This window comes from Rattus norvegicus, chromosome 1, assembly GCF_021556685.1.
Source record: "Rattus norvegicus strain SHRSP/BbbUtx chromosome 1, alternate assembly SHRSP_T2T, whole genome shotgun sequence".
In the NCBI taxonomy this organism is placed as follows: Eukaryota; Metazoa; Chordata; class Mammalia; order Rodentia; family Muridae; genus Rattus; species Rattus norvegicus.
The window spans coordinates 90,566,089-90,579,631 of NC_141534.1; the positions used below are offsets into that span (position 1 = coordinate 90,566,089).

General features: G+C 52.3%; 1 protein-coding gene across 1 annotated transcript in view; it reads right to left on the reverse strand.

Moving 5' to 3' along the window:
* Positions 1–3,991: 3,991 nt before the first annotated feature.
* Positions 3,992–13,543, reverse strand: part of Clptm1 (CLPTM1 regulator of GABA type A receptor forward trafficking) — a 31,684-nt gene continuing 22,132 nt past the window's right edge. Inside the window, 10 exon segments of the mRNA NM_001106232.1 lie at positions 3,992–4,709; positions 4,802–4,969; positions 5,596–5,731; positions 5,995–6,090; positions 6,347–6,537; positions 7,924–8,017; positions 8,352–8,596; positions 9,000–9,120; positions 9,812–9,897; positions 13,039–13,156. Of these exon segments, the coding sequence (NP_001099702.1) occupies positions 4,438–4,709; positions 4,802–4,969; positions 5,596–5,731; positions 5,995–6,090; positions 6,347–6,537; positions 7,924–8,017; positions 8,352–8,596; positions 9,000–9,120; positions 9,812–9,897; positions 13,039–13,156 (1,527 nt within the window). The 3' untranslated portion in view covers positions 3,992–4,437.

Sequence of the window (13,543 nt, forward strand, 5' to 3'; positions counted from 1 at the left end):
CGGCCTGCGCGCCCATTGGCTCACACCCCTCCGTGACGTCACGGCAAAGGGAATGGGAAAACCCCCGCTGCTCACGTGACTGCGGGGGCGGGGCCGGCCGGGAAGGGAAGGCTTGGCACCGTGCAGGGTCCGGGTGCGAGTCGCTGCCCAATGCACTGGCCAAGACCACTGAGGTCTGTCCGGGTCCATTCATGCCCTACCCACAGAATAAGCTGAGAAACGGGCACTTCTTTCCCCACCCTTAGGACTTGAACCTGCTATCTTTCAGGCTGACAAATGAAGCCAGGAGCGGGAAGTTAGCAGCCATTGATAATTTGATGTAACATTTAGATAGGGTCTCATCTTGCCTAGAGTGGTGACCTTGAACTGCAGATCCTTTTGCCCTCAAGGATTCTTCAGATTCGTCCCTCCAGTGCTGGGACGACAGGCATGAACTACCACCTTGGTCTATGCAGTACCTGAGTATTGGACCCAGGGCTTCATGCATGTTAGGCGAACATTACCAACTGAGCTACAGTTCCAGCCAGCCCCTTGGTGATATATGACACCTATGATCCATTCCACTTCTCTCATCGCATGTGTGATCAATGATTCAAGCAACCTACGCATAATTAAGCACTTGCTGTATGCTGCAGCCTGTAATGAAAAATGGGGCACAGCATTCCTAAAACAAAAACTAGACCCACTTCTTGCTCCAGAGGCAGAAAAGTGCAGCAGTGAATGGAGTGGCACCAGAACTACACCGCATACTGCTACACAGCAAAGCAAAGAGCATTGTTTTGGTTTTGCTTTGGAGCTCTGGCTGGCATTGAATTCATGGCAATCCATCTGCCTCAGTCTTCCAAGTGCTGGCAACTGCAGGCACCTACCATCATGCCCAGCTAGAGCAAACTTTTCCTTGCAATGAGACATTAGGCCCAGGCTTTCAGAACCACATGGTCTTAATTTTCAAATGTGCCACTGTATGTAAACAGCAAAGGGCCAGAAACAGGGGTGTGGCTGTGTTCTATTACAGTACAATTTGACAAATATGGAAATGGGAATATCATGAAACTTTCACATTGAACCATATATTCTTTTTTTTTTTTTTTTTTTGGTTCTTTTTTTTCGGAGCTGGGGACCGAACCCAGGGCCTTGCGCTTCCTAGGTAAGCGCTCTACCACTGAGCTAAATCCCCAACCCCATATATTCTTTTTAATTTTGCACCAGATGGGTAATATGCCAGTGTAGTAGGCAAGTCTAGGGGTAGACATCTCCCGTAGGATAAGCCTCATCAGGTTTACCAGCCACACACACCCATCACTGCTTTCCTTTACATTTTCCATCTGTAGGGCTGAGGATGTGGCTTTTGATAGAATGCTTGTCTAGCATGTATGAGATTCTAGGTTGTATCCTCAGCAGCACACAAAAAGATAATTATAGCCATGATATGCCTGTTCTGGAGTGGCAGAGGCAGGAGATTCACTGACAAGGAGTTCCACTACATAGCAGGCCCTTGTCTCAATACAAACAAAAAAGAGGGGGAAATGAAAAAAAAAATTGAGGACTGAGGGTGTGGCTTAGTGGTAGAGCCCCTGTGTAGAATCCCATGAGGGGCTGGGGGCGTGGCTCAATGGCAGAGCCCCTGCCTCGAACTTAAGAGGACCTGGGTTGATTGCCTGGATCTGAGAAAGGACTGTGAATTCAAAAGCAAATCTGAGAGCCAGGCATGATGGTTCACACCAGTAACTTCAACACTTGAAAGGCTGAGGCAGGAGATCACCATGAGTTCTAGGCCAGTCTGGACTACTTATAACAAGACTCCACCTCAAAGACAAGCATTCTCAAGAGAGTTGTAATTGGAAGGTCCTGAATCAGATTTCCTGTGTTCAAATCCTAGGTTTTTCTGGGCAGTTATGCAACCCCAGGAAACCGATTTCACCACTCTGGACTTGAGTGTCTCCTAACGGGGTTCCCTTAATAGAATGCCTTTGAGGACTGAGGACTCAATGAGGTAGTACAGTTGACTCTTGCCACAGCTCCCCCACGTCCCTGCACTGTTCAAACTACTAAGTACTTGTTAGGCTACATAAACAAGGCTGACTTCTTAGTAGTGTGATTAAATGTGTGATCCCATGGCCAGCTGGAAAAAACCCGAGTTTCTGATCTGGAGGTACAGAAGGCATCACAAAGGGGTTGGGGATTTAGCTCAGCGGTAGAGCGCTTGCCTAGCAAGTGCAAGGCCCTGGGTTCGGTCCCCAGCTCCGGGGGGAAAAAAAAAGAAAAAAAAAAACAGAAGGCATCACAAACTTCAAAGAGCTGCTAGTCTGTCTGTCTGTCTCTCTCTCTCTCTCTCTCACACACACACACACACACGCACAAAACACAATGGTACTGGGCTACTGGGCACTGTTCTCAAAGTTGGGGACAGTACATGGTGCATTCATGGTGTTTTCTATTTTTTATTCAAACAAGGTGTTAAACAGCGCAAGCTGGTCTCAGACTCAACTTACAGCCTTGATGTTCTGATCCTTCTGCCTCCATCTCCAAAGTGCCAGAATTACATGTGTGCCACTATGCCAAGTTTTGTTTTATAGTCCAGGTTAGCTGAAAGCTTCAAATTCTCCTGCTTTGGCCTCTCAGAATCAAGGATGAGGTATGGCCACTGTGCCCAGCAGTGCCTAGAGTTCTGCTGAGTCCCACAGGGCTGCCATGGAATGACGGTCCCTACTGTGTACACAGAACTGTCCTGTGCCGTCTCTGCCCAGAGGGACTTGCAGAAGCCTCTATTGACCCATCCACTAGTACCCCAATAAGGGCTCTGGATATGTCTTGATATCTGTGAAAGCAAATGGCACCAGAGTGGCGAGGACACAACAGCCACTGAGAGGACAATAACTATATTTTCACAGGTCTTGGTCCAGTGAAGGAACAGTCTCCTTGCCATGATGTAGCAGTGGGCAGAGCCTCAGGACTCTGGTGACAGGTGCCTGGGAAGCAATACCAATTGTATCCTGCAGGTACTTGGGACCCAGTGAGGATTTGTGAGACTGGGGTTAGAGGTGAGGCTGTGGCAGAACATGAGACAAAGGTTCTGGAGACATACAGCAGCCCCCCGGGGATCACCAGTTAGAATCTACTCTTCTGAAGACACTGGGCTGCCACAGCAAGGAGACTGGATATGACACCTACCCTGAAAGTGAGGGACCATCCCTGCTTGACTCAGCAGGGTAGAGAAATAGGTGGAGCCTGAAGGAACCTGGGCGGTCCAGGGCCTCCTTGCAACATGGCTGATCTTACTGCCTGGAAAGGTGTAGTGAGTAGCCCAGTGGCTGTCACTCTCCTAGAGTGGGTAAGTGGACCCTGCTCCTGCTACTGACAGTTCAGTTGTACCCTTGAGGCCAGCGGTGGAGAGGGACAATGCAATGGCACCCAAGGATTCACTCTGTTCTGTTGTGGCCCAGGTAAGTGTAAACAGGTCCCATTCTGGTTTCTCCACTGAGGAGGGTTTCAGGTCCTGCTTCTTGGCATGCAGCAGGACACAGAAACACCAGTTGCTCTTAGCCAGCAGCCTTGGAGGAATGTAAGAAGGGACTGTTTCGGGAGTCCTCTTGCAGGGCAATTGTCATGTTCGGATTATATGTACCACGGTGTGTGTGTGACGGTCAGACAACACTATAGTTGCTTCCTCCTGCCTTTGTGTGTGGTTTGTTGATCAACTCAGGTTGTGTGGCCTTTGTTGCACAACAAGAGTGTTAAGCCAGGTTGTCAGGGCTGCTTGGCAAATACCCTCACCCACTGAGCCACCTTGCAAGCCTCTGCTATCTCTTTTAAGTTAGCTCTGACTTATAGGCATGTGCTATCACTAACGGTTTATGCAGCACAGGGTTAATCCAGGGTGTTAAATGCTGAACAACCCCAGATTCCACTCCCTGTCATCACCTCCAGGTCTCTTCAAGACCTCAGCCAGATGCACGGTCCAGACAAGGAAGGCAGAGGAGGTGCTGTGGTTGAGCTTAAGTTAAACACCCATATGAATTTATTAAATCCAGACTGTGTTAAAGGGTGGTGGTCTGGGAGCAGGGTGGTCAGGGGATGAGGGACAAGATGATGGAGGACCATAGGCATCCCACAGAGGAGCCCTGGCCCCTTCCCCGCCTGGCCCACCCTCGGCGCCATATTGGCTTCACCATGATTCCCGATGGTGCTGGGCTGGCAGGGCGAGATGTCTGCAAACACACAGGAACAGACAGACAAGACGACGGACGGTTGCCTCCACATACACACAGCCAGCCCCAGCCTGCCCGGCCCCATCTCACACACTGGGCCCTGGCCCTGGGGGCCTCCTGCCGCCCCGGCCTGATCTGTCCAGGAAAAGGGCGACAGGGAGGGTAGGGTAGGGGCCCGGAAGGTGGTTGGCGGTCAGTCACCAGGAGCAGATAAGGAGAACTGCAGTGGCTAATCCTTTTTCTTGTCCTCTGCTGGTTTTGGAGGGTCTTCCTGGGGTTGGCTGGCCGTGCAGGCCCCAGGAGTAGCCTTTGGGACTGTGGAGGCATCCTCTCCGGTGACAGCTGTGCTGGGTGAAGGTGTGAGAGCCCCTGCTGCAGTGGATGCCTGGGCCCCGGATGCCACTGCTGAGACATCCTCTCCACTCATACCGAACTCGTTCACACGGGTGGGGTCGACGCGGTAGATCCACCGTTGGTAGAGGTAGATGAAGAAAACCACATCTAGGAGAAGGGACTGTGTGAGGGAGATGGCCCACTGCAGTGAGAGGAGGCTCCTCCCTGCCCACTGCATCCCTGTGTCCTTCGGGCCTTACCGTCCCGCAGGCAGCCAATCCGGTACATGACAGGCATCTTGATGACAAAGGCAAACAAGTCATCAATGAAAGTGTTGAGGGCCTTGTAGGTGAGCATTCGCCATGGCAAGTGGGCCACAGACTTGAGCTTATAGTTGATGAACAGTTGGGGTGTCATGGTGATGAAGCCTTGGGGAAGACAAAGGATACCATGACTAGCTACCCGCTCGCTCTGCTCCTCTCGCATAGCCTACCCCAGATCTTTGCATTCTTTCCAACAATTTGGTTCTGGTGTTGTTTAGAGAGAGGGTCTCAGGCTAAGGCCTGGGATAACCTTGACCTCAGCTCCCCAATCTCTAGTGTTTCCAGGTCTTTATGTTGTCCCTTCAGGCCAGCCTGGGGACTGCTGAGCATCTTTCCTCGGAGTGCTTCCTAAACTCCATCTAAGTGCACATTTATTGCTCTGCCCGCATCTGTACTTATTACTCACTGAGTGTCTGCTTTCTCTCTGCACGCTGGGATTCCCACAACACATGAATTCCTCTCTGTAAACCTGGCCAGAAGCCTCCTTACAGCTCCCTAGTCCCACAGATGCCCACACTGGGTGGGAGGCCCATGAGTCCTAGGACAGGGCCTGGCTGCTGTGCTCACTGAAGTGTGACCATGTGGGCCTCAGATGGTCTGCAGGCACAGGCCCTTAAAGTGGGGGCAAGGGCAGGCCTGGCAGCCAGACCTAAGGCTGTGGCCTACAAGGATGGTGGGCCTGGAACAGTGTGGGCATGCCCTCCAAGCAGGGTAGAGCTGGGCCTGCTCACCAAAGGTCAGCAGGAAGCCGTAGAGCATGCTGAGCACCCAGGAGTACCAGCCCTTGTGCTCCAGGTACAGAAGGCTGTAGACGGCATAGCAGCCTAGCAGGGGAAAGAGGATCCATGACAGGTACCGGAACGCCATCTGTGGGGTAGGGGTGGGGGTGTGGTCACAAGAGCCGGCCCTGTTCAGTGGCTCTATTCCTCATCCGCATCCACCCACACCTGGTCCAGCAGGCTAGGCCAGGGGAATTTCCAGGTGGCTCTGGGAACTATGGACTTGGCCAGGAAGTAATGTGGCAGGCGGGGACTCTGGCAGTGATACTGGCAGGCAAGACCAATGGCCCAGCCTATCCCTCATGAGTATGAGTGCCTGGAGACCACCCCAGGGCTACGGGGGTCACTCACGTCATCATATACTTTGGTTGAAGACTCAATGTAGGTGGACTTGTCTCTGAATGTCGGACAAGGGAAGATCCCTGCCACTCTGTGCTCCCGGTCCAGCTATGAAGAGAAAGTCAAGGTCAGCCGGGACCTGGCTCCTGCCACTCCCCAGCCAGAAACAGCCCCTGCCCTTCCTCACTCTTCCCAGTTCCCCTGCCCTAATGTGACCCCAAAAAAATCCCCTACTGTAAAAATCCCCTTGGTCCTAGGAGCTAGGCAGGCACTGGGAAACCCCCAGAGACCAAGGCAGGTCCTGGCTGAGGAGGCGACCCCCTTCCCACCCTGCAAACCCCATAGCACATAGTGCCTGACTCACCCGGACATCCATGACCTTGGTAATCTTCCAGAGGTCAATGAGGACCCCAATGAAGACGCTGACCTGTACCACGAAGTTGGTCTCATTGTCCAGGATGTAAAGGAGAACCACAAAGGACTGGAAAACGCCAAAGAAGACAGACCGCACAGACAGCCCCTCCAGAGACTGACGACTGTTCCAGAACTGAATGTCTGCAGAGGATGAAGACACAGGCAGTCAGCGGCTTCCCCTGGCCTGTACTCTCTCCCACAAAAGCAGAGGGCACACAAGACCTTTTCCATGGTCACATAGGATAGGAACACCAGTTCTCTGGGCTGTTGGCTGGGTACTGATGAGGTCATCAGGTGCTAAGGGGAGCAGGTTAGCTGGGACCATACCTGGGGCTGTACAGCCTTGCATGGTAAAACCTGGGCAGATACCAGATCAGTATCACACAATGCCATCCTACCTCTCCTGGACAGGAAGATCCAAGGTGTGTGCTTGGGGACCTTTTCTTCTGGCCTCCCACTCAAAACTGGAGCACAGACAAGCCCTGGTTTTTGGTCTCCATGTGGACATCTGGCGGACCTGAGCTAACAACATCCAGCTATTTTCTGGTCTCCCTGGTGCCTGACTTCTAGAAGTTAAGCTGGACCACAAGAATTCAGGGTTCCTGGCATTCATGACCCAGGAGCTTGGACCCTAACCCACAAGCCCAAACCTGGGGCTTATCACATCCCATTCACAAGGCCATCCATTCTCCAAAACGACGGGGAAGTATCTGGAGACAGGACTCTAGAAACCAAGTGGACAGAATCTCCTCTTGGATTGGGGGGCACCTGGCATGGGGGGCAAAGCCGAGCTCACACTTGCTGCTTTGCATGTGTGGCAACACCTGCTCCTCACTCCTCTCAGGCTACCCTGCAGTTCTGACCTTAGGGTTTGTTTGTTTGTTTGTTTGTTTGAAGAGCTCAGCTCTTCTCCAGAGCCAGCAGAGCATGGTGAAGCTTCCCATTTAAAGGCCTTCCAGGAGAGGTCACACTGAGTACCCCTCATTTGCCTACTATATTCTTCTGGATGGTAGGTAGCTCCCACTGCAGTGTCCGTGTGACAGAGGTATCCATCACTCCTGCCAATTGCAGGAGCTTCAGGGCACCTCCCAACCCCCCTCACTATGGGCCACCCGCCGAGAGGCTGACAGAGCAGTTGGAATGGCTGCTGTAGCAGAGCTGGGCTGCTGCAGGCCTGCAGTTTATTCAGGAAGCCTCTGCCTTAGCACCTGGAGCTGAACATAGCAATCAGCTGTTCCAAAACTGAGAAGCTGCATGTTGGGGCCCCCTGACAGGCAGGGTGCTGGGAGCAGCCCCGGGGCTTCCCTTTCTTTTGGCTTTGGAGTTCCCCGCCCTGCTTCCTGGTGGTGCCTTAGTCCCGGCAGCAGGCCCAGGGCCTCCCTCAGTTCTGTGGCTAGTGGGGTCACTGTTCCTTCTCAGGCCTTGAGACCTCTAGAATACAGGGAGAGACCCCAGGCACAGTGAGGAAGCAGGGAGCAGATTACTTCCTCTGCTGGTTGATTCAGTGTCCTGGGCCCCCATACCTACCATTTTTGAAAGCCAGGAACTCGAAGACACTGTGGACAATGGAGACGATGATGGTAAGTGCCAGAAGATAGGGGCTGGTCTCCAGCAGGGCAACCTGGGGAGAGGAGCCTGTGAGCACTGCCCTGTCCCCGCTGTGAAACCTCATTTCCAGGAACCATTCCCTACATGATCCTTGGAATCCCAAGTAGGACCTGGTAAGACCTCTGTAGACCTGCTCTAGTGACCATCAGAGAGAGTGTATTCCCTATGGGCAAGAGGAGGAAACGGGAAAGTAACGGGAGTCAAGTCGGAAGTCAGGTCCCCAGAGTTAGCTAGGGCTGAGGACTCATTTCCTGCCCACTGCTTCTTAGAGGGTGGGGAGGCTAGGCAGTGGTGAAACAGTCTGGGGGAGTGTTGGGTGGGCCTTGGCCTGTGGATGCCCCACACACCTTCACTGAATCCTGTTCCTCGTCCGATTGCTCATACAGCTCATCACCTAAGAAGTTCCAGGGTGACTTGGTACTCTGTGCAGCATAAAGTTGCCAGCGCCACAGTGACAGAGGGCAGAAAGAGACGCGCAGTGGTAGACTGGCTAGGCTCTCATTAATGGGGTAGTAATCCTTCTGCAGGTTCCAGTAGTCATTGAAATAGATGATGGGGTAGTAGTCACCACTCACGGCATCAAACTTCACATCTGTGGGCACATGGGGCGGGCACTGCTCAGCCTGGCCAAGACAGCACATAGCATTTCTTGACTGTGCCATGAGGAGCAGAAGGGTCCCAGGACCTCAATGGAAAGGATGCAGTGGCAAAGAGAGTGGCCCTGAATGAAGGCTTGTCTCCAGTACAGCTTACACTGGTGGTCATATACCCCCAACTCTATAGAAAACAGTGAGAAACCAGGTGTGAACTGACACCCAGGGACAGTTCTACAGCCGTTCCCACCCACAGTAGCCAGACCTGGGCTAAGCAAGATTTATGGGGGGAGAGAGGACAGGCGTAGCGTGGTTAGTAGAATGTGGAACTAGAAAGATCTCTCATAAGACGGGGTTCGGGGAGGACAGGGTCATAGGCCCTGAGCTTTCAGCTGAGCTTACATTGGTCCAGTGGGGGTGGCACGCTGCCCTTCACCCATGGTGTGTGGTCATCCACGATATTGATGGTGATGTTGGGGTGCCAGTGTGAGATCACTTCTACAGGGCCATAGTCCTCAGCCCTCTGCGGGGAGATAGGAAATGAGCAGTAGGCCTCAGGCAAGCAGAGGCCCCATAAATACTACTGCTTATGCCCCCCATGACAACTGGGACAGAGGGGCAGAAGAGCAGCCACCGCAGCTATGGCTGGTAGGTGCACAATGATACCCATCACCCACTAAGCCTGACACGAGACTCAGATTTGACCATCTTCCACCCCCTCATCTGAAATAAGGAGACAGGCTTGTGGAGGCAGAAGCAAGGGCAAACTAGTCATAGTCAAAGCCCGCCCAGAGAAAGCACCTTGGTACTCCTCTCAAAGTAGCCCTTCTTCACTACAGGACCAGGCCCCCTGCCCAAAGCCACAGAAAAAGGTAAGCTCGTGTGCCTTTGAGAAATGCCCTGTGGTTTGCTCAGTCCACAGAGCCACAGAGCTGATTAAGCCTATGGCTGCTCCAAGCTCCTGCTCTGAGCCAGCTACATGGTGTCAGCCCAGCCTCCCATCTGCTGCCTCTGTAACCTGCAGCAAGGGTCCCCTGTGAAATGGGCTCTACCCCAAGGGTTCCCTGGGCCGACCTTGTCTGCAGTCTTCCTGCTGCAGTGTTCTCATCTCTGAACTCTTCCCAGAGAAGCAGCGCACAGAAGTGGCAGTCACTTGGCCAAAACTTGTGTGCAGCTAGGTAACACCACAAGACAACGACCTCACTTCCATTTACCTTGATCATTTCCGGGTCAGCTTCTGTCTCTCCTGTCAGTAGGTTCTTGGTTTTCTGAAATCGTCTACGCTTGTATTTGTTGATCACTGTGAGCAGAGGGAGGTGGGTGAAGCCTGTGAACACTGCCACCCCATGGCAGCTGTGTCCCGGCTTCCCACTAATGATTATATATCACTTGAGAAGCCTCAATCACCCCCTAAATTCAAGGAACCACCTTTCGGCCTATATAGAGAAGTACCACTTATAGATTTACCCAGGCAGAAAGCAGAGCCTCCCATCTCTAAAACCCACCTGGCTACTCCTTAAGCCAACAAAGGACACACATCTGCCTGGAGCCCACATCACACCATTGCTCCCTTCCTCAAGTCCTCCTTCCTGCATGGCTGTGGCCACTGTTTTTCTTTTCTTTTTTTTTTTTTTTTTGGTTCTTTTTTTCGGAGCTGGGGACCGGACTCAGGGCCTTGCGCTTGCTAGGCAAGTGCTCTACCACTGAGCTAAATCCCCAACCCCGGCCACTGTTTTTCTATACTTTAGGCTGGCCTCAAGTTTGAGAACTACAGGCACGAGCCACTTCACTGGTGTTCACCTCCCCAAGGACAGTTTAATGCCATCATGACACACGCCTACCTGCCTTCTAGTTCACCCATGTGCTCGGTAGCCTGGGCTCAGGAACAGCCCACTGAATACGTGGCCACACATGGGGGGTCAGAGAGCAGTTCTAGAGAAGGTGTGGTGCCAGCAACATGAGAAGCCAACATGGGAACTCTGACACTGTGAATCCCCAGCCACAAGTGGACTTACTTCCCCTTGCTAAGGTCAGGTCAGCCAAGGTTCCCACCACCTTGCCTGAGACAAGAGCAAAGGGTTAACCACACCCTCCCAACTTGGAGGTCACTAGCTCTTACTCAGGCTGAGAAGGAAAACTGCCTCCCTTGCTGGATCTACTGGTGCAAACAAGTAATCACAAGTAGTTAATGGCTGAGGCAAGAGGATCAGAGTAAGTTCAAGGCCAGCCTAAACAACCTAGTGAAACCCCCTCAAAATAAAGCCATAGCCGCTGGAGAGATGGCTTGTGCGTGACAGCACTAGGGTGGACGCACATATATACAGGAGAATACTCAAACATATAAAATCAAACACACTACACAAAATCAAATACAAAACACAAATGGCTGGGCGAGATGGCACAAGCCTTTTTTTTTTTTTTTTGGTTCTTTTTTTCGGAGCTGGGGACCGAACCCAGGGCCTTGCGCTTCCTAGGCAAGCGCTCTACCACTGAGCTAAATCCCCAACCCTGGCACAAGCCTTTAATACCAGTACTCAAGAGGCAGAGGGAGAAATAACTGTGAGTTGAGGCCAGCCTGGTGAGTTACATGCCAGTCAGGAAGGCACATAGACGCTTTCTCATGAGGGGCTGGGGGCGTGGCACAGTGGTAGAGCCCCTGCCTAGAATCCCCCAGTGAGGGGCTGGGGGCGTGGCACAGTGGTAGAGCCCCTGCCTAGAATCCCCCAGTGAGGGGCTGGGGGCGTGGCTCAGTGGCAGAGCCCCTGCCTAGAATCCCCCAGTGAGGGGCTGGGGGCGTGGCTCAGTGGCAGAGCCCCTGCCTAGAATCCCCCAGTGAGGGGCTGGGGGCATGGCTCAGTGGGAGAGCCCCTGCCTAGAATCCCCCAGTGAGGGGCCTGAGGGCATAGATGAAAGCAAGTGAAAACCCCTGGGTTCCACCAAGAGGCAAATGAAAGCAAGAAGGCCTGTGCTACTGAGGCCCATTCCATCCTACAAGGGAACAGGGAACTGGCCAACATAAAGCTGTGGACTAAGATTCTCGCTCTTGTCTCCTACAAACCAAGGGATGCTGGTGAGTTAATACCATTTCCTAGAACCTCAGTAACTACTATAGAAAATGAGGATAAGGGGCTGGGGATTTAGCTCAGTGGTAGAGCGCTTACCTAGGAAGCGCAAGGCCCTGGGTTCGGTCCCCAGCTCCGAAAAAAAGAACCAAAAAAAAAAAAAAAAAAAAAAAAAAAAGAAAATGAGGATAAAGCCCACACTTCTTCATGGTCCAAGGTCTGAAGCTCTTACAGCATCATATCATTCCATTATTTCTCTCTCTTTTTTTAAAGATTTATTTATGGGTTGGGGATTTAGCTCAGTGGTAGAGCACTTGCCTAGCAAGCGGAAGGCCCCGGGTTTGGTCCTCAGCTCCGAAAGAAAGAAAAAAGAAAAAAAAAAAGATTTATTTATTTATTTTATGTATATGAGTACTCTAAGGCATTGGATCCCATTACAGATGGTTGTGAGCCACCATGTGGTTGCTGGGAATAGAACTCAGAACCTCTAGAAGAGCAGTCAGTGCTCTTAACCACTGAGCCATCTCTCCAGCCCTGTTTCTCTTTTCTTTATTTCCCTCTTGTTTTTTTCTTTTCTTTTTTGGAGACAGTATCACAGAACCCAGCTGGCCCTGAATTCCCGAATCAGGGTCAGGATGACCTTGAACGTCAGGTCCTGCTCTACCCCTCCAATGCCAGAATCGCAGGTGCATACCATCACAGCTGGCTGCTGCTTGAGGGATCCAACCCAGGGCGTCCGCATGGTAAGCAAATGCTCTGCCAACTGAGCCCCAGCTGCTCTTTCTTTTCTTTCTTTCTTTTTCTTTTTTTTTTTTTTTGGAGCTGGGGACCGAACCCAGGGCCTTGCGCTTCCTAGGTAAGCGCTCTACCACTGAGCTAAATCCCCAGCCCCTCTTTCTTTTTTTTTGGGGGGGGGGGCTGGGTACCGAACCCAGGACCTTGGGCTTCCTAGGCAAGCGCTCTACCACTGAGCCAAATCCCCAACCCCCCAGCTGCTCTTTCAAACCCACTGCTGCACCTAATTCTGATCCACTCCTTCCCTCCAGTTCAGCCAAGCTTTGTGGCCACTACCTTCTACTCAGCAGTTCTAAGCTTCACCTGCTCTTGCTTATCTGTTTGCTTTTTCTAAAAAGCCTAGGCTGGCTTCAAACTCATGACTGCCACAGTCTCAGTCCCTCAGCTCCCTAGCTAAGATCCTGGCTTGCATCACACCAGATTCTCCTGCTCTCACTAGCAGGTCCCTGGGTGTCCCAGAGCCTGTAACATGAGTGGGGCCAGTGCCTGTCTCATCAATCGAGAGTCCAGAGCATAGAGCTCCACAAGACCCGAGGCAGCATGCAACACTCCAGTCAGGGTCCTGTGATCAGGAAGTAACTTACTCCGGGACATGTGGACGGTGGCAAGCCGGCGGTACAGGGCCTTCTGCCGGGGGTCTGGGTGGAAGCCACTCTTGGTGAAATAGACATGGATATAGATGGAGCCATTCTGCTGTACACTCTGCAAGAGAAGGGGACTGGTAAGTGAGGATTAGCAAATGTCAAGGGTGCATGTCCCCTGCCTAAGGTAGCTTTCATTTACTTCCAACTGTCCAGCAGCTTACTGAGGACTCAAGGCACAGATGTCAGCTGACTGGCCCTGCTACTAGCACTGGAGCAAGACAGACTGAAGCTGGGTCCCAGCTGGACTGAACTTCTTTTACAGGACTCAGTAACCCAACTGTGGGATGTAGGCCATTCCAGGACTGCAGCAAGGACTGCCCAGAGCACCCAGCCAAGGAGCTGCTTTAACCAGTCACGAAGCACACTGTAAGATCACAGGAGCAGAGCACTTCAGTCCTGCACTGCCCCAGGTCATGATATGACCCTGCTGTGCTGATGAGGCTCA